Below are 26,293 nucleotides of genomic sequence, written 5' to 3' on the forward strand. Positions count from 1 at the left end.
GAATGTGCAATTAATGATACCACTTATATTGGGACCCTGGGTGACTATAAAAGGGAAGCTATAAGGGAGGATTTTGGAGGAAATAATGAATTTAATTTTAGATATGATGAGTTTAAAGTGTCTATGGAATATCCAGTTCAAAATGGAGATCAATAGAGAGATTAGGGCTGGATAATTAAACTTCAGAATTATTGACAATTGAATCCAGATCACCAAATGAAAAATAGTACAAAGCAGGGAAGAAAAGGTCATAATAAATCAAGGACTAGACTCTCCTGACTGCTGACCCTGGGCACCATGTTGCTTCCCTCCTAGAATTCAATACCACCTTGAAATATTGAGAAAAACTGCAAGTCACACCCTCCAGGTCGGTCTTTGAAATGTAGTATGGGGCTGTCATTTTTTTTTTATCCATGAGATTTTCCTAGACTGAACTACTGTAAGCTCATCCTTCTTGAGGCAGGTGGAGATGGTGGGGTAGGTAAGATGGATGACGGTGGATATTTAAAGTTTATTCTTAATCAAGGAAACCGCCCTTCCGGCTAGAGTTCATTCTTCCCTAGACTGGAGATGAGATCATAAGACTCCCCCCTTCTCTAACATTAGCAAGAGAAATCTTTGAGAGAAAAGTAATTCACTTAGTAGAATTAGAGCAGCCTATGGCCATGGAGAAGCCTGCCTCCCTTTCTCAGGGCTCTACAATCCAATTACTTTCAGGAGAGACATTGGATTTTTGAGTGCCTTGTTAAGAATGGATTCCAAATGGATTGAGATGGGTACTGCAGTACTCTCAAGGGCTGTGCCTGCTAAAAAGAAGTCAATATGTTTGTTCTCTTAGAGCAACACAAGCCTTTTTCTGGCTAAAAAAGTTAGAGCTAAAGGGATTAAATAACTGGGGAAAGCAAACCAAGGCAATTTGAGTGGCCACAGGACATCTATCTATACCAGAGGAAGTGTTTGCCTTTGGGGGAAAATTCCCCTTAACACCAAACAGGTAAGGTCTTGGCTTGGGGGTGGGGGGGAAACCAGCCTTGTCTCAGTATTAGGATCCCTACAAGGGCACTAAACTCAAATGATTTCCCGTAGACATTTCAAACTCAACATGTCCACAACAGACCTCCCCTAATCCTTCCCTCTAAACCCTCCCCTTTTTTCCTATCATTGTCCAGGGCAGCACCAAGTGCAGTCACTCAGGTTGATGATCTCAGTCACCCTCAATATCCCAATCAATTGTACAATCTTGTACTTTCCTTCTCCCTATATGCCTTTATCTTCACTCACAGAGCCACCATACTAATATAAGACCTCATAATCTTTAGCTTGGACTAATGCAGTGGACTTTTCTAAGCAGTCTCCTGACCTTTCTGTTTCTGTCTTTGTTTCTCTCTCCACTCCATCCTTCAACCCTCCATTCAGCTATCAGTCATTTTCCTTAAATTCAAGTTTGCATTCTCTCTCCCAAAATAAACTTCAGTAGCTCACTATTTACCTCTAGGATCAACTATAAATTTAAAGGCCTTCAGTCTGCTCCCTTTTCCTTCTTATGCACTATTCCTCTGGAGTACTCCACACTGCTACATCTCTTGTTTTTTGCAAAGGCTTACCTTGCCCCCCCCTACACGCATATCTGGAATGCTCTCTCTCCTGGATAAAGCCCTAGCTTGAGAATCAGGAAGATCCTACTTCAGATCCAGGCCAGATCCTGGATAACTGTCCAAACTATAAAATGGGGAAATAATAGCACCTACCTTCCAGAGGATATATATGTGATACATATGTGAGAAAGATAGAACATAGTCAATTATTCAGTCATTTTCACTTCCGTCCAATTGTTTGTGATCCTATTTGGGGCTTTCTTAGCCAAGATAATGGAGTAATTTGCCATTTCTTTCTCCAGTTCATTTTGCAGATGGGGAAACTGAGGTAAACAGGGTGAAGTGACTTGCCCAGAATCCCATAGCTATTCAGTATCTGAGGCTGAAATTGAACTTGGATTTTCCTGACTCCAATGAACCACCTGGCTGCCCCTGCATACATGTCCCTTAATAAATGCTTGTTTCTTTCCTTGGAATATCCCACCTGATTCAAGATTCAACACAAATGCTTCCTGCCTGCAGGAGGATTTTTCCAGTTCCCCATTTGCTAGGGCCTTGTACCTTCTTTCTCCCCTTTGTATCTTGTTTGTTCCTATTCCTGTAAGGTTCTCCTCTCACCCCCAGAATGTAATATCCTCGAGGCTGGGGCTGCTTTTGTCTTTCTCCAGTGCCTGGCATGAGATAAGCCATTTCAAAAATGCTTGTTAACTGATCTAAGCGGATCAGAGTCACCCTCTTCAGATTAGGAAAGTTCAAATCCACGGCAATAGAGGCATCCATGGCAGAAGTTTTATTAAAGTGGAAAGAGACAAAATTTCTAGCTAAAAAATCCAATGAACAATCCTTCTTTTCAAACATCTGACACTGGGAAGAAGCAGTAACACTGGAGATAATTGCAGCAAATTTTAACGGTGCAAAAAACAAAGCAACCTTGGTGATGATCTGGGCTTTGCCTTGGGGCACAGGGCACTCAAGCACCCAAGCAATCACATAATACTGGGAAGGAGAAATTTGCCAGGAGACAAAGCACATCAGAAATTTCACTTTCCCATAGATTCTGGGGGATTCCATGAGTGGAAGCAAAAGTCTCTAAAAAAGGTTAGCACTGCTATCAGCTTCAAGGAATGGAGACCAGACAATTATATCTTTGAATTGACCTCTCTTTTGGAAGTTTTCAGCAAATAGTGAACAGTGATACTCACCAGCACACTTACAATTACTCCCCCTGTCATTCCTATCCCCAGTGCTAGCAAGACCTTTTTATTCCACGATGAGTGCTGAGAATGGACATGTTTATCTAGATCCAAGTCCATCCCCTTATCTATTAATTTTTGCACCTCAGTCAGGGACTGATCAAAGTTGAGGTTCACTAAGTAAGCAGGAATGACCCTGAGGCCAAAGTAGATTCTCTTGACAAATCTCAAGTTCTTTAGCAGCTGTACGTCACACCTATAGGTGCCTGAATCAGTCTCTTGGGCAGAATTGAGCGTCACCGAATGGACATGGCGCCGAAAAGGTTTAAACAAGTCATCGTTGATGGAGATGATGCCCCGGACAAAGGTCCAGGTGAACCGGAAAGCTTCCCGCCCATAGAGGACGATATCCGGAGTCAGACACGTCAGCTCAAATTTTTTCCCAGTAGGGACAGTGAAGTGGACCATCCCACAGATCCAATTGGTCAAGCATTCGGTGTGGTGAGTCTCACACTTCCTCCTCACGCCATCGGGGCCCACCTCACAGGTTATCTCCTCCTTGTAGCCCAGGCCACAGGTGACTGTGCAGGCTGTGGTGTTGATGATCACTCTCCCCTGAGCCAACTTCAGTTTTTCAGGGATAGTGAATGATTGACTGAAGGTCACTATTATCGGTAGGCAGGCAGCAAATACCAGCGTTCCAAGGATGAAACCAGGACCTAGGATCTTCATGTTTAAATGAGAACCTTCATAGCCCTTCAGTCAACAGCCTATGAGGACATTTTGGGTAAACATTAATCAAAAACATTTCTGAAATTTCTGCTAAAGTTCTCTTCATTTTCACATTCTAAATTTCAAAAGTTGTCAAAAGGTGTGGATTTTTTCAAAAGCATAATGTGACCTAATAAACAAAAATCCAATCTTTTAACAACAGGAGAGCATATGAGGCAGAACAAACCACATCTGATTTTATTGACTATTTTATCATGCATCAGATATCTCTTTCATATCCTTGCAATTACATGGGGTTTCTTTGGGAGAAAAGCAACAAAAGGCTTCATAATTTGAAGTGAATTCTGAAATTACTATGACTGCGTAAGAGAAAGCAGTATTCTTTCCTAGTAGCTCTGAAACTCTGAACAGGATCTATAAATAGGTTTCTAGGTACCAAATTAGCTCTAGCCAAACAATTCTTACTCATTAAATTTGCAAGAAGCACTAATATGCCTTACAGTTAAAAGATTCTAAAATTCTCTTGTATTGAACACTGGAATAGTCAAAATACTTAGGTTTTACATGTGGCTCCACTACTAAAAAAAAGCTGTAAATCCTTAGGCAATTGCTTAAATTTGTTTTGCAAAGCAGGGGGGAAAAATACCATTGGCTCTGCCTAAAAAATGTGTTGAGGTTCAAATCTCACATGTGATAAGATTCTGTTAAGTATATATCACTAGGAATACTCAAACAGAGATGAGACAACTGAGATCATCATATAAGCTCAACTTCTTCATTTTGCAGATGCCCAGGGAGATGAAGCAATTTGCTTGAGGTCATACAGAAAGGGTACTAAAATTAAAACTAAAAACTGGTTGAGACAGGCTTCAATACCACTTATGAATCAAAAAATGTTTATCAGCAAAGCAAGGATACTTAACATAGCTGCCATTTTCTTTTCTTGGCACTGCTCTATCCCAAGAGTAATGAAGTTATTTTCTGTTTAAAAGTAAACTTAATTTTCGCCAGACTTCTTGTTGGTTCTCTACATTTCTTACAACCTGTGAACAGCAGCCAACAGGATATGCTTATGACATGGTTGCTATGAAACAGTTATGATGTCACAGAAAGGCTCCCAGGGTCAAGGGAATAGGAAAAGTTAAAAGAGGAACCTTTCAGAATGAACCTTCAGTTTAAAAAAATATTGAAGAATTTGGGGTTTTTTGGTTTTGTTTAAAAAAAAAAAAATCTTATGCGTTAAGGATGTAAAAAATGTTCACATAATTTATTTGACAAAAAGGTGACAGTAGAAGTAGGAGATAAAGATTAGCCCCAAATTGACACTATATTAGAAAAGAATAAGATGTCCATACAAGGAGATCTTTAGGATTGAAATAAGATGATTTGTTTTAGAAAAACCAAAGAATAACCTTGTTTACAGATAGGATGGCGAACTTCCACACCTATAATTTTAACATACATTCATAAGCTGAAGCCTGTGTCTTCTGTGCAATGAAATAAAATGGAAGACCTGCTGAAGAGCAACTGTTCTTTGTAAACAACTACAACAACTAATATTTAAGTAAAACAATTGTCTTTATTTACAAAGCATCATCACTTTAGTAAGAACTATTCAAGTGACCAATTTTCATCTTTTAGAAAACTACAAAGCATTTGAAACTTAAAAAAAAAAAAAGTGACAAGAGGGAAAACACATTACAAATATGGGGAGGTAAAAGGAGGAAAAAAATATACATATACTATACAAATGGAGAAGCAGTCAAATGAAATGGACAGCAAGTCTGAAGAATGTTAGAAAATAGTTTGAGCAACAAAACAAATCATGAAGATGTTGTCAAGGGCCAACTTGAAGGAGCTTAGATCGGTACTCTCAGATTTGGGAAGGGAAATATCTCAATTCCCAAGTACCCTGGCAAGGAAATTCAAATTACTTGGTAAATAGTGATAGGGTAGAGAAGCATTTATATGAATTTGCAACCTACTACAGAATACAATCCAAAGTAATGACAGTGGTTCTAATGGTATAAAACAAAAGTATATCCAGTAGTCTACACAATTTCCTCTACTACTGAATAACTCACATTAAAAGTCTGGGTAACAAGGGGTTCTGGAAAGAATAGTTACATCAAAGAACATGGACTTTTTGTCACAATCTTTGAGAAATGGACCTTTCTCTTACATGAACAAGTAAAAAAGTAAGGAAGGCTCTTCCAGACCTATTTTGTTTCTCCTACTATCCCTCAAACATCCCATCAAATAACCTGATTCATCTCTTTCTTGGTTCATCAATGAGCTCAGTGGGTTCCTCCTAACGCTGTAGCATAAACTGTTCTATAGCTTTCCTCAAGAAGTTAAGAGAAAATAACTACCTTCAAACTTAAAAAGATATAGCTAGATGAATACTGCACCTAGGTTTATGGATTTTCATTCCATACTTTCCTTCCCTAAAATGAACTTTTGAGAAAGTAAGCAACACAACATAAGCAAAAGAGATGAAATGCTAAACTACATAGGTTCACAAAGTACCAGCAATGGAAGGGGAAAGAACTCTGGCCAATTTTTTAAAATATAAAGATTTCTTGTGTGTATACACATTTCATCTGCCACTCTTGTTTCATGAATGGTGGTGAAGAAGCTGAGATAACAGAGAAGCCTTTCACAGAAAGGAAGTGACCAAAAGAAAATTTTAAAAAGAGCAACTGTAAGGAGGAAACAAACTGCTTACAACAGATACAAATAGGGGGCAACACTGATGTTTTGAGGAAAGGGCAAATCCATGGAGAGTAATGAAAAAAAAATTTCACTTTGAACTTTGATTTGATCTGATTTTGGACAGCTCCATTTTAGACCTTGCATAGATACTCAGAGGCTCAGAGACACCTTTGTATGGTTTCTTCTCTAAAAGTCTGCACATGGCAGTAAAAAAAAAAAACAAACCCAAAAAACTCTTATGTGCTACTTTGCCTGGGACAGGTGAAAATCCCTGTCTTCAAAAACATGATTGAGATAGATTAAATTGATGCTGAAGGCTAAAATGGAATAAACAAAAAGTTTTTTTTTTAAAAAAGAACATTTTACATCCCCATCTCTTGGGGAAAAGGTTATATGATAGTCAAATTGAGTTTCTTATCTGTCTTCCCTTTCTGATGGCTCTACATTTTTCCTGAGCTTTTTGGATTATAAGCACTTCATTTTCTTGCCTGTTCTTAAAAAGGATGATTTATCTTGGACTACAGGCCTTTACATGTTGACTGGATTAGGGTAAAAAGGAGAGAGAAAAGAGTAGAGTATGCAACAGATCCTTTTCTAGGAGACAACAGCAGGAAGAAGTTACACAGAACAACAATTCACTCGAGGACATGCTCTAAGGGATGACACAGAGCAGAAGATGGGAAAGGGCACACCCAAGTGATGCTTAGTTAAGGGAGGTCTCACAAAGAAAACGTGGGCGGTGTTCCAGCAGCATAACTAAGCTGAGAAGCATTCCATCTACATGAGCCCCTACTCCTGTTCAAGGCTTTTCAAGTCCTCTTTTCCTGAGTCTATTCAGAATTATGCTTTGAGAGGGAGGACTGGGAAAGTCACTCTTCTTTCATAATTTACTTCATTCAACCTTGGTCTTATATGAAAGTCTCATCCGTCCAAGCACAGGGTCTGAAGCCGCAGGACCGCAGAGTAGATAAAGAATGGCGAACTCCCAAGGTTGTCTTCACAACAGCTCTGAGATGGCTCCCCCTGCTGGAGAGATTAAGATAGGAAAGGTTCCATTAATACCCACTCATCTCAGGACTTGGTGAGAATGGAGAACTTGACAGAGAAGGGGTGTAACAAGCAAAAGCTGAAGCAGAAGCAGGCAAAAGACTACTTTTCTGATCCAGAAAAAGAGAGAATTAATTTCTTGGTTGCCCTTCACTGAGACCTGCCAATTACCAGAACACCATTTTACAAGTAAGAGTGTTTGTCACATTGGCAGAAGGGAAAGAGCATCCCAGGCTCTGGCTAAGACCCCGGATCTAATCCTCTCCCTTGGGTCACTGCCTGTGTGACTTTGGGCAAGTCACTTCCCCACCATCATCTGTAAAAGGAGGAGGTTGGGCCAAAGGCCTCAGAGAGCCTTTCCAGAGCCACAGCCACGGTCTGTGTCCCAGGATGTGAAGCTGTACTGCCAGGGTGGTGGCCCTTTCTTCCAAGTTCCCAACCATACTGACAAGGGGATAAACAGACGGCATGGAACCCAAGGCAAGCAGGGAGAAACAAGAGGAGAAGCTGGGCAGCCTCACAATTAGCATCTAAATAATCTCTCCCTAAACAAGTAGCCAAGAGTCAGCTGCGAACCTTTTCTAAGGCCTATAAACACAGTGCTTATAGAGGATCCTCTAATCACCTAAGCAGTGTCTGAAAGGTTCCAACTCAAACTTACTAATTAATAACTCAGCAAAGAAAATCCAAACTTTTCAAATGAAATGAGCATTTTCCCTGATGTTCAGTTATGAGGACAGCCTTAAATGGATAGCCAAGGATGTTGGCAAAGAAGTCTAGAAAAAGAACAAAATCAATTTGTCCCTGCTCCACACTCTAGTGAGGAAATGGAAAAGCAGGCAATGAAGAAAAAGTCATTTCAAAAAGATTCATGCCAGGATGTGAGGAAACCCATCTCCAAAACTGACTCAGGAGGTTTAAAAAGAAAAGTTTCAACTACAGAAGGACCCAGCTAGATATGGGATATATTAATAACAGACTATATTTACATTTGCTGAAGAATAGATTGATGTTAAAACGAGATTCAAACTCAGTCATCTTGCTGAATGTCACACTGTTAGAAATTCAGTTTATACTTCTTACAATTCAGTAAGAACAGAAGGTTTTCATACCATCTTCCCTTATATATCACAACATGAAAAAAATAGCCATGTACCTCTTAAAGCAGGAATAAAAACTCTGAAATCAACAAAATAGACTCCAAAGGCCTCAACACCATCTCCCTGTACTGTGGAAATGGTTTTGCTCATTCTATTCTGGATCCTTTTGCTATTATTGCTCAAAGATGAAAAAAATATCTAACCAAAACCCAAACTTCAGACCATCAAATAAACCAAAAACCCTTTAGAAAATCAGGAAATTCAGATCCTTTCCTCTCAAATGTTCATTACTAGATCTCTGGGTTCTCTGGATTTAGATCACACTATAGCTAACTCCTGATTAAAGAAATGATTTGGTCAACAAGCCAACTGCATTAAAACCATTTAAGATGCTCAATGTACTACCTCATGCCAAGCCCAATTCTGAGTTTGAGTTTTAAATCCTTCTTGTCCTGAATGCACAATACAAGTCCACTGAGACAATTAAGCAATAAAACATAAGCAAAGCCAAGCAATGAACAACAAAGGTTATAAAAGACCAGCAATGGAAGTGGGGAGAAATCTGGGCCAAAAAAAAAAAAAAAACAGCTGCTGCTCCCAAGGACATATACAATAGGGTACAACCTAAAGTAAATCTTACAATGAAGTAAACCTTAAGGCAGTGGAGCTCAGAACATGCAACTCTGTCACATAACCCCCAATATCATTCAAGACTAGTACAATATGCTGAGCTGAAACTTTTTATTTACTCTTTCTTCAAGTACCCATGAAAAAGGTACAAAGAAGCAAAACAAAACAAAACAAAAAAACCCTTTCAACCAAGTATCAGAAGGCTCCATGGACACTATTAAAATGAATAGGACTTCATCTCTGCTGGGAGGAACTCACCTCTACCAATGAAAATGGGCATCTGCTCTGAAGCTGTTTGAGAGAAGTGCCTTGGGGCCCTGTGAGTTTAAGTGACTTGCCCAGGGTCACACAGCCAGGATGGGTCAAAGGCAGGACTTGAATCCATACCTTCCTGACTACAAGGCTGGCTATCCACTATACCATGCTACCTCTCCAACCTGAATAATAGTATTATTCCTTTCTTCTTTAAAGACCATAAAATATTAAGATCACAGGACTGCTCTCATAATAGCAGCTTTGGTTTTTATTTTACATGCTCTTTGGACTGGAGGAGAACACACCAGATTAACAGATGCTACAGCCAGTCACAAAAACAGAAATATTCCCTGAGACAGGTATTTCAATTAATGAAATTGTCCTAAATGAGGACTTAGGGAAAGTAGCCTTACTAATATTTAGGAGGAAATTGAAACAGTCCTTTTTGTTTAGGATGAATCCATTTTTCCTTTAATATATAAGACCCAATTTAGATCCAGAGATCCACTCTTAATAAAAAAGGGCCATCCCTCCCAAATTTCAAATACCATGAAAGTGAGATGGCCTTTCTATTGAGAAAGCCAGTTTCAAAAGGCTTAAGCATTAAGATCTTACACAGACACTGCAGCTTCTACATCCCAGTAGCTGCTCTTTTCTGGTCAGCTCCTCCCAGGTTTTCTCCTCCCATTTTCAGGTCCTGACATCATGATGGTATGTACCTCAAAAACTTCATCTTCCTTCCTAGCCATTCTGGAGTGTACAACCACCAACTTCATTATTGGCACTGGGCTACTAGGGGGGAAGAACAAACAAACAATACTGGGACTTTGGCAGAGGGTTCCATTTAGCTCCCTGTCTACATTTTTGTTTCTTTTATTTGAGTAAAAACTTGGGAGAGAACAAAGATTAGGGAAAAATAAAATATGGTTTTTCTTGCCCTTGGCAGCAGCTTAACCTTTGGGGAGTGAATGCCACTGGTAGGTAAGGAAGGGAGGGAGAAATGAAGAGCTGCGGTCAGGCGTCGGGGGCTGTACAAAGCAAGGCCGCCGCACAAGCCGAATATGCCCACCATGGGTCCTTACCTGTCAAGGGTTGGCTGGGCTCCGCCTGCACTCTACCCTTCGCTGCTCCTTCCAGAGGTAAACCTCTGTCCCCTTTGTAGAGTTTCGGTTTAAATGGAGAATCTTTCTCTTTACCTTTTGATCCTTTAGGCCGGCCTGCTTGCTTCTTCTTCGATTTGCCATCCCCCTTCACCCCCAGTAGCGGATGGACTTCTGCAAAGGGACAAACAGGTAAGGGAAGAAGTCCACATAAATCAACCTAAAATCTCTAGCCTGCCACGAAAAATACTGTACACAGAGCCACTGCCAATAAGAAATTTTGTACCTGTGTTCAAATGATGAGACTAAATCTGTTTAAACTGTTACTTTTTACAGAACTATGAAAAGGAGACAGTCACAAGCTGAGGAAAAGCTGCTCATCAAAAAAAATCAAATCCAGCCACTTCCTCATGAAGTTCACACAGTACAATAACTCAAATATAGGCTAGGGTCCACATTACCATTACATTGCTGTCACAAACTTGATTCTAATTGCTCTGATAAGAGTGGGAAAAAAATGCCATGGGAATTAAGTCTTGACTGAGTAGCTATGTAACTGTACATAAGGGCCACAGAAAAATGCTGATCTTGCACTAAACAATTCTTCATGTTCCTTACAGCTTGGACATTCTCTTCGGCACCCAAAGAAACGGATCTCACCATCACTAGGTACTCCTTGCAGCTCAATGTTGGTGGTTTTGGTTTTCTTCTTCGGTGGCTGGGGCCCATCAGCTGAGGACTGTCTCTTCTTCTCTGAACCAGCTCCTTCTTCCATCAGTGAGGTTTGGACAGCATCAGGTGGGGGTCCATAAGGATTTTCCTCTGGGTCTTCTACCTCAGGTGCAATGGGTAAGTACAACAAAGCCTTTGAATCTTCCAGCTCCTCATCACTGTGAGGAGGGGAAAAAAAGATACTTAAGACCATTTGTAGTTTTAACCAATAAATACTGATTAAGTGCCAACTATGAACAAGGCACATAATCAGTTCTTCAGACATAAGCTAGAGACCCTCCCTAAGTCAGAATCAACTCTATTAGGCCTGAAAATGAACAAGAAACCAAGTGTGTAAATTCTTATAGGAGACGAAGAAGTAGTAATAGCTTAGGGAAGTTTAGTGGCAGAATACTGATAATTGACTAAGAACAAAGAGTAGGAGGAGCCCAAAATGCTTTACTTTTGAAAACAAATATACAAGGCCATTTGGACTTACCTGCTACAAAAAGCAGCTATAGGATCTACACTAGTGACATCCACTTCTTCATCCTCTGCAGCATCCGCACCTGTAATAGTTTAAAAAATAGTGAAAAATTAGGATTCAGGGGCAGCTAGGTGGCGCAGTAGATAGAGCACCAGCCCTGAATTCAGGAGGACCTGAGTTCAAATCTGGTCTCAGACACGTAACACTTCCTAGCTGTGTGACCCTGGGCAAGTCACTTACCCCAGCCTCAGAAAAAGAAGAGGATTCAAGCTAATGCCTTTTCAAAGACAAAATCCAGGGTTGAACAGGCAAAAAATAAAACAGCACCTTAGTTTTCTCATCAATAAAATGGAAATACTATGATACAGTGTATTTTATGTTTGTTATGTGAAAAATGTTTTGGAAACCTTGAGAGCTCCACAGACACAAGCTCTAAGTGCTACGTGAACATGAGCTATAATTACAAATACAGTCTGTGTAATCTAAGATTAATTTTTCACCATGTATTGACTCATCACCCACATAGTTTCTCTTATAAAAGAAAGTAAAAGATATAGCAAATCTGAGATTGATGGTTGTAAATGAACCTTAGTCCAGCACTACCAGATGACCAAGTGAAAATCTGTAGCACTATACAAGTCACTTGATCCATTAATATAATTGATAATTAATGTAATGTGATGCAATATCAACAACAATCTAAAGAGAAACAACAAATGAAATTGAATGTTGTAAAATGTTAATGACCATGCTTTCTCCCTTATTTGTACATTTATGGGGAACTACGTGTGTGGAACTCTGAATATGATATCGGTGTTAGTTGGTGTGTTGGTTAGTTTTGCTGAACTTTTCTCCTTTTTATTCTTTGTTATAAGGCATGGGTCTTTAGGAGAAAAAAGGGAAAGAAAAAAGATAGGTAACAAAAAATAGTAATAATTTTCCTCAATACTCAAAGAGATCTGTGATCTCATCCATTTAGGAGTTCTCTCCAATGACACAGGAATGCAAACCATCTAGGTAACCTGATCCAATATGTTTCTTGTCCATGTTCTCCCAGAACTTCATCCCAATATGTTGAATGCTATTCTCAATTTCTATTGATATCTTGAGAATACCAATAGAGCATTCTGGTTGTCTTATCTGTCATACTTTGCCCTTATTGCATGACCAGCCCATCTTTTCTTCCTTGACAACACTCATCCCTGCTCGTCTTTGAAATTCCTTATTGATTATACATTGCAGCCTGCTGAAAAGTACCATATGGCTCTCCATCATCCTCTCTGTGAAACTCACCTTTAGATCTTTAGCAGCAAGAGAGTTCTAAGACTTGTTACCATACCATACCATGACAATGGTAAAATATTCATATTGAAAAAATGGACCTTTGTTTTAATCAGAAATTGCAATCAATAAAAGTGCTTTGCAATTTCCCAAAAGTAATACAATATGCTTTCCTTTTCCCTTTCAACTTACTATCCATCTTATAGTTTGTTCCAGATGTACACATAATTGGACAAGCTCTGTGGGGTGTTTATCTAAATTGATTCTGAAATCTGGCCAATAAAATTCTTCCTTTCTTCCTTCCTTCCCTAGGCCTTCCCTGTGTGGGTAAGACAAAACCTTTGAATAATTACAGATCTTTTCCAGAAAGCTCAGCAATGTATCAGGGATTGATGTAATCATCAACATGTCATCAGAAAATATCTGGTAGATATTACCATCTACAAGGAATCTTTTCTTTACCTAGACTCTCTACTGCATTTCTTCCATCATCACAGTGATGAATACCTTAGGAAGAATATACTTGTATTATGGTCCTCCTAATATTTATTTTCAGAAGGCTATTAAATAATTTTTTCTACTTTTAGATATTCCAGGAAATCCAGAATGGCCTTGATATTTAAATGGAAAACACCCTGCTGCCAGAAAATCCAGTGCAGAATGAGTAGATTTTAAGTCTAGGAGTGGTAGACCAGGACCAAGAAGCAGACAAAGAAATGAGCACCACCTGTTTGGCTCTGACCCCAAAGTGGGGTGTTAGATTCAACTTCCATCCTGGCCTGAGGCTTACAGTCAAGAAAACAGGGAGGGGCAGCTAGATGGGGCAGTGGATAGAGCACCAGCTGTGAAATCTGGAGGGCTTGAGTTCAAATCTGTCCTCAGACACTTAACACGTCCTAGCTGTGTGACCCTGAGCAAGTCATTTAATCCCAACTACCTCAGAAAAAAAAAAAAAAAAAAAAAGGAAAAGAACTCAAACTAAGGGAAGTTAGGCAGTTTCATGCATGAAGCTGAAGCTGCCAGCTAGCTGATGGGGTTCAGGCACAGCAGCAGCCTATTGGAGTTCTAACTGGGGCCAAGTCTAAAGTAATGTCACCTAGACCCAAAGTAGGGTGAGAAGGTGACAAGACTCAGATCAAGAGTAGCAATCTGACCCCACATGGGGTCCAAACTATGATTACTATCAGTAAATGTTTGATTTGTATATCTATATACTTGGGGGTCACATAAAAATTTCTCAGGCAAAAAGGGATCATGAGTGGAAAAAGTTTAAGAAACTCTGCCCCACAGCTCTTTTTGTTGTAGCTAGAAACTGGAAGTTGAATGGATGTCCATCAATTGGAGAATGGTTGGGTAAATTGTGGTATATGAAGGTTATGGAATATTATTGCTCTGTAAGAAATGACCAGCAGGAGGAATACAGAGAGGCTTGGAGAGACTTTTTTTTTTTTTTTTTTTTTTTTTTCTTTTTTTTTTTTTTTTTTTTATTATATATATATATATATTTTATAATATTATCCCTTGTATTCATTTTTCCAAATTACCCCCCCTCCCTTATTCCCTCCCCCCGACGACAGGCAATACCATACATTTTACATGTTTTACAATATAGTCTAAGTACAATACATGTGTGTGAATATCATTTTCTTGTTGCACAATAAACATTAGAATCCGAAGGTACATGCAACCTGGGCAGACAGATATTAGTGCTAACAATTTACATTCCCCTCCCAGTGTTTCTTCTCTGGGTGTATCTACCTCTGTCCATCATTGATCAACTGGAAGTGAGTTGGATCTTCTTTATGTTGGAGATTTCCACTTCCATCAGAATACATCCTCATACAGTATCGTTGTTGAAGTATACAGTGATCTTCTGGTTCTGCTCATTTCACTCAGCATCAGTTGATTTAAGTCTCTCCAACCCTCTCTGTATTCCTCCTGCTGGTCATTTCTTACTGAGCAATAATATTCCATAACTTTCATATACCACAATTTACCCAACCATTCTCCAACTGATGGACATCCATTCATCTTCCAGTTTCTAGCTACAACAAAAAGAGCTGCCACAAACATTTTGGCACATATATGTCTCTTTCCGCTCTTTAGTATTTCTTTGGGATATAATCCCAGTAGTAGCGCTGCTGGGTCAAAGGGTATGCACAGTTTGATAACTTTTTGGGCATAATTCCAGATTGCTCTCCAGAATGGCTGGATTCTTTCACAACTGGCTTGGAGAGACTTAAATCAACTATTGCTGAGTGAAATGAGCAGAACCAGAAGATCACTATACACTTCAACAACAATACTGTATGAGGATGTATTCTGATGGAAGTGGAAATCTTCAACATAAAGAAGATCCAACTCATTTCCAGTTGATCAATGATGGACAGAAACAACTACACCCAGAGAAGGAACACTGGGAAGTGAATGTAAATTGTTAGCACTACTGTCTATCTACCCAGGTTACTTATACCTTCGGAATCCAATTCTTAATGTGCAACAAGAAAATGGTATTTACACACATATATTGTATCTAGGTTATATTGTAACACATGTAAAATGTATGGGATTACCTGCCATTGGGGGGAGGGAGTGGAGGGAGGGAGGGGATAATTTGGAAAAAATGAATAAAAAAAAAAATTAATTAAAAAAAAGAAAGAAAGAAACTCTGCCCCAGAATAGCTTACTTTGGCTGCACTGAGAGCTTAAAAATCCCCAGTCTAAGCTGCCCCTCAGTTCAATACATAGAGAAAAAAACAAGTTCTAACTTAAGAGAATATAAAACAGGACCAAGTCAGACCCAGACATTCCCTCCAGAAGTGTGAAAAGTCTGACTTTAATACAAAGTCCAAATTCTGGAAGGCTGGAAAAATGAATAAATAATAATCTCACCACAAAACAAGAGAATGACCAAAACATCTACAAGCAAAGCCTCAAATAAAAATAGTTTGAATTCAATCAAAAGAAACTAAACAAGGATGAAATGTTTACATTCTAATAGATGATATAAGTGTTCCCTCAGAAGACTAAAGTCATAAAAGGTCACAGAGAGAGTAAAATAAGACAGAGGACATCGGAGTGGTTTTATAATATTTTGGTGACTGTAAGATCACCAAAACAAAGAAAAGGAAAGGAAGAAAGAAAAAAGGAAAAGAAAGGAAGATGAAAAGAAAATACTAGGGGAAAAAAAGAGAAGAAGTACAGGGAAAATTATCTCATATAAACGAGGTACACAAGTAAAAAACTATGCAAACAAAGAGGAGGAATAACAGAATAGTTTCAGGGAGGATTTAGTTATCTGCAAAATAAACTGTAACAGTTTAGAAAAGTGAAGAGTAGTAAAATTTCAGTAAAGAATAGTAGGGGGGGGGGGGGGCAGCTAGGTGGCACAGTGGGATAGAGCACCAACCCTGAATTCTGGAGGACCCGAGTTCAAATCTGGTCTCAGACACTTAACACTTCCTAGCTGTGTGACCCTGGGCAAGTCACTTAACCCCAGCCCGAGGGGGTGCGGGGGGAAGAATAGTAGGAAAGATAGTAAAGTTTAAAAGAAAAGAAAAGAAGGGTAAGAACCTAATAAGGAGAATCCCAGGAGAAGATTACATCAAGGAAGGAGCTCTGCCACTAAGCATACTCTTTCTCTCTTGCCACCCTTTTCTTCTTTGTAAAGAGGGGATGGGAAGTAAAGAGAGAAAAAAAGTATACGAAGATAATAGGAAGGAAAGAAATACACAATGATCATTCTAAATGTGAATGGGATACTCATAAAACACAAAAATGATAGTAATATGCATCAGAAAGCAGTTTAACAAGATGATGGTTACAAAAAACACTTGAAGCAAAGGTGCACAGAGTTAAAATAAGGGGTTGGAGCAAAATTACTTTGCTTTTGCCAAATGTAAAAAGTCAAGGGTAGCAATCATGATCTCAGATACTAATAAGACACTTGATTAAAACAGATAAAACAATAACATGATATAATAACATAGCATCTAAATACTTAAAAGGAAAAGTTACAAGGAAAACAAGACAAACTATGATGATAGAAGGACTCAACTTCCCCCTTTCAGACCTACAAAAATCTAATCAAATAAACAAGAGAGAAGTTAAGGACTTAAATTATAACAAAGTTAAGATTTGATAGACGCTTAATAATTATTGAATGTGAAAAGAAATAGACAAACTTGTCAGGTGTGTATGGCATCTTTACAAAAACTGAAATGACAGCTTTACCAGTGAAACTTGTGGCAAAAAACTTTCCTACTTAACAATTTTTCTTCCAAAGTTAGCTGCACTGGCTTTACTTGTACCAAAATTACCCATTTTATCTCCTGTTATCCCCTTTATGTCTTGTCAGGTCTTGAATTCTTTCCTATCCCGAGATATGAAAAATGATCTTTTTTTTTTTTTTTTTTGCTACTTTTTGTTTATGAAGTCACCTTTTATTTCTAATTTGGTTACTTTCTAGTTTTCCCAGCAATTTTTAAAAAAGCGTTCTTACCCCAGTTGCTAGAATTTTGGGGAGTTATCGAAACACTAGGCATTGTTCTTTTGCTCTGCTGACTACCTATTTCTTAACCCGTACAAACTGGTTTTGGTAACTAAATGCTCTGCACTATAATTTAACATCTGAGATCTGGTATACCTTTTTTCCACTTTTTTCATTGTCTCTAGACATTCTGTTCCAGATGAATTTCACATTGTACATGTGTGTGTGTGTAGTTTTCCTGGCATTATAAATTAATTCTTTGGGAGTTTAACTGCTATGGTGCTGAATAAGCAAATTAAGTTGGGTAGTTTTGCTATGATCAAAGGAATAGGGAAAGGTCTCTTCTCATATCCCCTTTAGGTCAAATTTGTTTCTTATAATTTTCAACATTTTTTTTTTTAATGGTTTTGTGATAACTATTTCTTTGTCATGTTGTTATTCTGTATACTGTTTCCCCTGGCTCTTACTTTGGGGGGGGGGGGGGGGGGAAGATGAACATTAGTTCATATAAAACCTTTATTGAAATAGTTTTTGTGTATCTCTTTCATTTTTCTTCTATTTGTTGTCTTTTCATTTTTGAATACCTTAAGATGACTATTTAGTTTGCTATTTTGCCATATTTTCTTTAAATTGGTTTAATTCTCCATACTCTTCTCTAATTCATGAGATAATAATGCTTACAATCATCAATCATTATTTATAAGATTTTCAGTGGAATTTACATCAAACTGGTGTTGCATCTGGTAGTCAACTCACTTTGGTGAGTTAAGGCTGATCTTTGCTGACTAAGGTGCTTTTTTGTCTCCTTGCTGTAGCAATTAATTTACAATGATTAAACTTCTGGATGAAATTATTATAGTTAAGAATACATGTCATTTCTGACTTTCAATAATCTGTCTAAATAATTGAGGGTTAATCTTAATAGCTGCCATATACTTATTACTTTCATAAAGGTAGTTCTACACTGATGCTTCATCACACAATAGATTCTCAAAGCCTAGTGCCACTAAGAAGCACAATCTCTGGCAGATTGTATCAAATTGGAAAGGCTTCAAAGTATGGCCTACTAATAAATCAAATCTGTTTTTTGGGTATCAAAATAGCTAATTTCAAAAAGCCACCTCACCAACAGGCTAGTCATCTTGTACTGAATTTGTTTTGGCCATGGCAATCCATGAAAACAAAGAAAAAAATTTAAATGGTCCTTGTCATTTAAGACTGACCTCCCACATTAGTTTGTGTAGCAACAATGGCAGAAAGCTGGAAAGGGAACAGAAAATCAGAATCCCTGGATAGCCAAAAAACTTACATTTGACTGTTGACACTCTATGATATATTTGTCCTATGACCAACAACTGAACATATTGCTGGAAAAGCTGAATTATAGTAATCTTAAATTAGCTGGTATAAAGTAAATCAGAAATAAGGTGAAGCAAAATACTAGGATGGCTCACAGGTACTGCCTGAAAAGGCAAAGAAAGGAAGTAGAAGAATGGCTTTTACTGCATACACAAAAGTACAAAAAACATTGTCATGGGACATTTTGGTTATCATGTGTTATAGTACTAATGACAAATACCTGCAAAAAAGATCACCATGAAGCATTAGGTCTATAAAAACTTTCTTAAAAAAACAAAAAACAAAAAAAAAAACCTGGTAGATGCCAAACACCAAATCATATTATAAAAAAATAAAACTAAGTATGTTTTAATTAAAAGGAAAAGACTTGTTACTGATGTGGTAGGTGATCTTATCCCTGAATCAGCTGTCTGTACCTGATCAGACACTGACTTAGCAGAGCTAAGAGCAGAATTTATTAAAAAAAAAATAAAATAAAATAAAAATAAATTTTAAACATTGATTAAGAAATAATACCTGTTTGTTCTGGCTCGCTCTTATCTTCATCCTCAATGTCAAACTCTGACTCCCTTTCCTCATACTCCACATTTTCGTCCAGCTCTTTAAAGTCTGGTGCAAATGCACTCCAGTTTTCCTATGCCACAAACACAGAGCATCTTGTTCAGACACATTGCTGTATAATTTGAAAATAAAATATTGCCTGCAACACTGTGAGAAATTTTCCTAAAAAGTTGCCAACAATCTTTTAGTTGTTAAATTCAATGGCCTTTTCTTAGTCTTCATCCACCTTGACCATTCTGCAGCTTTCAAACATTATTGACCATTCCCTCTTCCTAGATACTCTCCTCTCTTCGCTTCTGTAACACTGTTCTCTCTTGGTTTTCTTCCTGTCTAACTATTCCTTTTTAAAAAAGAAACATTTATTTTTATTAGGAACTCAACAAATAACAAATAAAACATTACAATGTACAAAGAAAAAATAAACTATTAACTTCTTTTATATAGTTTTTAAAAGCATGTATTATAAATATAACAAGGAAGTAAAAAATTGCTGGGTTTTGTTCCCTGTTCTAAATTTTGTATTTCTGGTCTTTGATAGCTCTTTTTTTCCATCTCATCCATCCCTCCTCTCCCGCCAAAAAATCGAAAACTTGCCTCATAAAAAAATAAATACAAGTAAGCAAAATAAATCATACTGGACACATGAAAATAGCTATCTTCTTTTGCCCTTCTATTCCCAGATCTCTCTGTCAAGAGGCAGAATTTATTAGTATCTTAAAATCCTAATTAGTCACTGTTCTGTAACAGCTTCTTCTTGTTTCCTGCACTGACTCAAATGAAATCATCAACATACATTTATTATCTGTTATGTGCCAGGAACTATACTAAACATTGGGGTAGGGAGGCAGGGAGATACATAACATATACACAAGTTTATCTTTTTTAATAGCATTTCTCAAGTGCTGCCCATATTGATCCACATAACATCCTGTGAGGCAGGCCCTATTATTATCCCCATTTTACACATGAGAAAATTGAGGCTGACTGAGATTAAAGGTTAACCGACTCATCCAGGGTCAAAAAGCTAGTAAATGTCTGAGATAAACTTGGTATCAGGTCTTTCTGACTCCACATGCAGCATGCTGAACCACTCACTATGCCATCCAATCGCAAATATGAAGTATGTGTAAAACAACAGAAAAATAATTTCAGGAGGGAATGCAAATTACTTTCTGTAAGAGGGGAACCCAAGATAGGCACAGAAAAAAGTTAGAGAATGTCTTCTAGAAGGAATAGCTAATAAGGCAGAGAATGCATGCAGTGTAATAATGTGAAATAAGACTATTGGCAGATCACGACTTTTCAATTCCAGGAAGGTTTTAAATTCCAGACTGAGAAGTTTGTCTCTTATTCTAAAAGTAACAGGGAACAACTGAAGCTTCCTGAGAAAGGTAATGACATGATCAGATCTGTGTTTATAAATATCAACCTGACATCTGTGTGCAAGACAGAATGGAGAAGAGGAGAGAGTGGAGAGAAATTAAGAGAGCATTTCAATAATCCAGGGGAGAGGTGGTAAGGGCTGAAAGTTAGGAAAGAGATCTGTGAATGGAGAGAAGAGCAAAAGATATAATAAGGATAAAATCAACAAAATTTGGCAACCAAGTGGAGAAAAGAGATTAAGGAAAAGGGAAAAGTCGGGCAGCTAGGTGGCACAGTAGATAGAACACCAGCCTTGAATTCAGGAGGACCTGAGTTCAAATCTGGTCTCAGACACTTAACACTTCCTAGCTGTGTGACCCTGGGCAAGTCACTTAACCCCAGCCTCAGGAAGAAGGAAAAAAAAAAAAAAAAAAAAAGGAAAAAGGAAAAGTCAAGGATGAATTCAAGATTTAAACAAAGATTAAAAAAAAAAAATACCTAGAAGGATGGTGACATCATTCACAAAATAATGGGTTTAGGAGGTAATATGAGTTCTGTTTGGATATGCTGAATTTGATATGATTATGATACATTTAGGTAGAAATGTCCAATTCACAATTTATAATGAAGGATTTCAGGAGATAAATAAGGACTGGATGTATAGATTTGGGGAGTCTTCTGCATTTGGGAGATGTTTGTAGATATGTGATTTCATGAATGTAGGGAACTCCTAGGGAGAAAAATTCTCCTCCTCTTGCGCATAAACAATTGTTTTTCAACTTAGATACCCAGAATTCATATAATATTGAGGAATAACTGCTTCACTCAGTCACTCAGTATGTGACAGAGGGAGGATTTGTACCCAAATCATCCTCACTCTGAAGCCACACCATCCAATATGTCATATCTGCAGATTTGGGCAGATTATCTACCCAAGGTGAGAACTGAACCCATGAGATCATCGAAGGAGAAAACAGCCCAATACAGTGACTTGGAAGATGGCCATACTTAATGTGGTCTCCAACAAAAGAATGAGGAATAGTAAGGCAAGAAGAGAAAATTAAGCAGGGAAAGGGTATGGTCAATTATAGAAAAGGGAAGAACTGAAGAAAAGTTCATCAGATTTTAGCAAAGGAGCCCTAGGGGCCAACTAATCTGAAGAGCCACGGAAACTGAGGCTCAGAGTTCTCCTGACTTGCCCAAAAAAATAAAGAAAGAATTTAGCTGAGATAACTGATAGATCTGGAGAGAGCAGGTTAGTTGAAGATTTAGTTCAAAGTCAGACTGAAAAGGCCTGAAAAATGAGTGGAAAGTGAGCAAATAGAAGCAATGACTAACATGCCATTCAACCAACTCTGAAAGATTCTTTCCTAATCTTTGGATCCTATTTAATCAAATGCCAAGGGTAGGTCAATTTTTCTTCCACAACATTCTGTATCATCTCGTTTTCTTTTTAAAGCTTTTTAAATTTCTTAATAAATTTCTTTAAACGTCAAAAATCCCCAGGGCACTCCTAAAGGAAGCGCCACAAAAAAGAATTCTGCAGAAACAAGTAACTCAGCATAGAAGAATAGCTATGTTCAAGTCCTATTTCTGACATATACTTGGTATGTAAGACCCTGGCCAAATGCAGTTTAAAGGTTTCTAGGGCTCCTTGCAACTCCCTAAGACCATATAGCTGCACAGAAGATACTGGGGTTATTCAGGTAGAGAGTTCCTTTTTAGATGGTAACTATCTTGATAAAATCATAAACAGGAAATCAAACATGAGGAAAAAAAAGAAATACGGTTGAAATATGTAAGTTTCTACTTCAGTAATTTTCAGTGAATGAAAATAAAAATATATATGCTTTATAAGTTAATAACTCTTATCTTTCAAGTTGATGCCTTGTCCTGGCTGTCCCATCCCCTCTCTTCTCCCTCTGAGTTCTCCCAGCCTGGAATACTCTGCCTTCTATCACTGCCTCTGAGTTTCTCTCCAAATGCAGCTCAAATCTAAGCTAGAGGCCTTTCCTGGTCCTCACAGGTTTGAGTGTTTCTTCAACAATGACTTTCCACTGCCTCTATGTTTATCTAATTTATACCAGATTATTTATATCTCATTAGAATGTGAGCTCCCTGACAACAGGGTTTTTGCCTTTATCATCCCCAGCACAGTGCCTGGCACATAATAAGCATTTAACAAATATCTGTAGGCTAACTCAATAGGACCAGAAGGGGCCTCAGGGGTTCTAAAGTCCAGTGCCATCATGAAAAATCCCGAGTCATTAAATGATTTGCTCAGAGTCACATAGGTGAGAGAAGTAGGATTCAAACCCAGATCTCTGATTAGAAAGCTAGCACTTTTTGGACTTTAAAGTTGTCTTCATTTACATATTTCACCTTAAGCTAAAAATGTAACAGATCAGTTTCAAATAAGAAAAAGAGGGGCAGCTAGGTGGCGCAGTAGATAGAGCACCAGCCCTGAATTCAGGAAGACCGGAGTTCAAATCTGGTCTCAGACACTTAACACTTCCTAGCTGTATGACCCTGGGCAAGTCACTTAACCCCAGCCTCAGAAAAAGGGGGGGAAAAAAAAAAGAAAGAAAGAAAGAAAAAGAAACAAGGGAGCCAATCCTGGCTTCCCACCATCAAAGAAAAAGGTATATAAGAAAACTATACAGCTAACTCATACTAGTATTGGAAGGGATCTGTCTTTAAAGTAAATAATTACCAAAAAAAATTAATTCTTACCACTTGATTTTGTGCCCAGATAGATACCACTCCACTAGAAATGGATGCTATTATGGGTCTGACTGGATGCCACTGTATTTAAATAAAGAGGAAAAAAGCAACATTAAAAAAAAAAAACATAGTTAAGATTTTTCTAGCCAATGTGTAAGACAAAAATCTCCGTTCTACTCACAGCTACATCCAACAGAAGCTCTCCTCTAGTTCCATGAAGAATCTTCACCAAATTACCAATACTCTTCTCCCATATATACAGGGCATGCTGTCGGGCAGAGCCTGCAACTATGTATTCCCCATCTCCAGAGAAACAACATTTCTTCCAAGGTGTCCTAGAAGTCAAAGGGAGAAAAATTACACAGGAATATAGTTACTATACAAAAATATCCAACTTTTCCCCCCTGTACCTAGATAAAGAAAGTGAAACAAATATTAAAATGCCAAGAAAAAAAAATTCAAGGCTCTGAAACATAGCAGAAAGAAATTTATCCCTGCTAGGAACAGCTCCAAGGTATATTGATCTTACACTGATCATGATACTTTTGCTTTATGTGAATTTACCTCTAGCAACATTTCTTCTTAAATATGAGATATATACCTGTTTACCAAATCCTGCAATTTCTGCATGGGTTCTGGTTCTCCATCTCTGCCACAGGTTAAAATTTCCCTGCCATCATACACTCGGATTATTCGATCTGCTGTATTTATTAGAAAGCAGCTGCAAGAAAAAAGGGAAGGGGAGGGGAAAAAAATGAAAAATTAAGGCTAGACATCCTAAATGAGTTACTTTGAATAGTCCCTGAGACTAACACTTAGAGAAAGAAATTATAGAACCTCAGATGGAAGAGACCTTAAAAATCACCTAATCACTACCCAGAAATATAAATTCCTTCTATAATGGCCTCTACAAAATCTAAAAGAAAGATTTCTGCAGGTCATATATTGATTTATAAAACCACAAATTAACTATGTTATTGTATTATATTTTATTATGTATTATATTTACTTATATTTAATATGTATTACATTTTTATATTGTTAAATATTTCCCAAATACATTTTAATTTGATTAGACTGGCCATGACTTTGACACCTTTGTCCTACAACATCTTCTACAACATTTAGCCTCTGCCTGAACATTTCCAATAATGAGAAATGCACTACCTTAATAAGGAAGTACATTTTTAGACAACTGTCTACAGCTTTTTATCTAGACTTCTTGTAACTTGCACCCACTGGTTCTAATCTTGTCATTTGGGACCAAAAAGCAGTCTAATCTAATAGTTGTTCTATATCAATTCTTAAAATATTTAGGGATGGCTTTTATGATCCCAACTAAGTTCTTTCTCTTCTAGGCTGAATATGAATATTCTGAGTTTCTTCAATTAATGCTCAAATGATAAAATTTCAAGTCCTTTCATCATCCTGTTCAATCTCATGTAGATGTTCTTGTTTATCAATATCATTCCTAAGATTCAGAGCCCCAATACAATATGGCAGAAACATTCTGATCAATGGAGATCAATGTTACTTAAGATTATATTATTTTTCTGACAAAACATATCATACTATTGAATCATATTAATCTCCTCTCCCGATAAGTTTCTACCCCCAGTATTTGTCACAAGAACGCCCTGTGAATATATTTGTCTCATCTCCCCACATTTTGAAGCTCCATAAGGTCAAATCTCTCAGCTCCTCTACTTCTATATCTCATTATGTCATGCATGTGCTAACCATATAATTGCCTCCAAAGTTAGATATTTACTTATTAAATCCACAAACTTACATTTAAAAATAGTTGTACCTTTGTCATTTTGATATTGCTTTTGATAGAACTTTTCTACAGAGAATAATTTTCTATGTAAATCAAACAATACTCCTTTAAGTGCTAAAATTTTGAAATATTCAAGGCATCAAGGACAGCGGGCTTCCTCTAATAAAGTCCCAAAGTGGTAAAAATCTCAATATGTATCTTGAATTAACCAGGATTAGGGGCGATCAGCAGTGGATCCTTATAGCACTGAGACAACCTGAACCCCTGGGTTCAGTCCTTAGCACTCTGTCCCTCAAAGATCCAGGAGGTCCTTCCTCATGAGGTGGATGCTAGCATAACTAGGTAACCCAGGATAATTTCAAGCAAGGATAATAACTCCCAGTCAAAAAAAAAGTGTAGAAAGCAAATTCCAAGCTCCAATTCAAAACGAAGACTGGAGAGATAAACAAACTGAAAAAGATACAAAGATACAGAAAGAACTATCATAGATCCAAAGATATTCAAAAATCCAACCCTAGAAAAAAAAATTCTCTTAAAAATTGCAAGCAGAGATTTAAGGAAATAAGTAGATTTTCCACAAGAACTACATGAATATCTAGAAGAAATAACTCTACATATACAAAATGAAATAAAAGTCTGGAGTAAAGAATTGGAACAATAGTGTAAAAGAGAAAATGACAAAAATCTTACATATGTAACAGATTCTCTAAAAATCTGAATGGACTAAACAGAAATCAGTGACTCCATGAAATGGCAGGAAATATTAGAACAAAGTTTAAGGACTGAAAAAATTTAAGATACCTGCTATCAAAAACAACAACATGGCAAGGAGTAGATTCAAATCTAGAACTCATCAGACTCCTTAAAAACCATTTTTTAAAAAAATATATATATATTTCAAGAAAACACAAATGAAAATTGTTGCAATCTATTACAACCAGAGAACAAAATAAAGAAAGAACCTACTAAACTTCTGTAAGAAACTCCAAAAAGAAAAATGCTAACAATGTTAATAGTCCAAATGCAAAGGTTACACATCAAAGAAAAAATATTGTAAGGAGCCAGAAGAGCTCAAGTTTCAAGGAACTTATTTAGGAATCATCTAAGACCTGGACATTACCACAAACAGAAGGACATCTTGAAATATGTGGCTAATGAGAAAAGCTTAAATG

General features: G+C 37.6%; 2 protein-coding genes across 4 annotated transcripts in view; both read right to left on the reverse strand.

The window, feature by feature from the left end:
- Nucleotides 1–2,370: 2,370 nt before the first annotated feature.
- TMEM81 (transmembrane protein 81) lies at nt 2,371–4,581 on the reverse strand. Its single transcript, XM_074308944.1, has 2 exons — nt 4,439–4,581; nt 2,371–3,558 (listed from the first exon to the last, which is right to left on the reverse strand). The coding sequence occupies exon 2, from the start codon at nt 3,518–3,520 to the stop codon at nt 2,735–2,737; it is 786 nt and encodes a 261-aa protein (XP_074165045.1). The 5' UTR covers nt 3,521–3,558; nt 4,439–4,581; the 3' UTR covers nt 2,371–2,734.
- Nucleotides 4,582–5,079: 498 nt separating this feature from the next.
- Nucleotides 5,080–26,293, reverse strand: part of RBBP5 (RB binding protein 5, histone lysine methyltransferase complex subunit) — a 34,041-nt gene continuing 12,827 nt past the window's right edge. The window contains exons 7-14 of one of the 3 annotated variants that reach the window (XM_074308942.1): nt 23,943–24,062; nt 23,523–23,676; nt 23,351–23,422; nt 19,211–19,328; nt 11,578–11,647; nt 11,028–11,257; nt 10,464–10,541; nt 5,080–7,261 (exon numbers count right to left, since the gene is read on the reverse strand). In XM_074308942.1, coding sequence (XP_074165043.1) covers nt 7,233–7,261; nt 10,464–10,541; nt 11,028–11,257; nt 11,578–11,647; nt 19,211–19,328; nt 23,351–23,422; nt 23,523–23,676; nt 23,943–24,062 — 871 coding nt within the window. In that variant the 3' untranslated portion in view covers nt 5,080–7,232. Of the gene's footprint in view, nt 7,262–9,925; nt 10,060–10,349; nt 10,542–11,027; nt 11,258–11,577; nt 11,648–19,210; nt 19,329–23,350; nt 23,423–23,522; nt 23,677–23,942; nt 24,063–26,293 lie in introns of those variants that run through there. The other 2 variants (XM_074308941.1, XM_074308943.1) reach the window with 2 other exon arrangements.

This window comes from Sminthopsis crassicaudata, chromosome 4 (assembly GCF_048593235.1).
Source record: "Sminthopsis crassicaudata isolate SCR6 chromosome 4, ASM4859323v1, whole genome shotgun sequence".
Lineage (NCBI taxonomy): Eukaryota > Metazoa > Chordata > Mammalia > Dasyuromorphia > Dasyuridae > Sminthopsis > Sminthopsis crassicaudata.

Coding starts and splice junctions, on each gene's coding strand:
- TMEM81 (XM_074308944.1), bottom strand. CDS start 3,520: ATGAAGATCCTAGGTCCTGGTTTCATCCTTGGAACGCTGGTATTTGCT.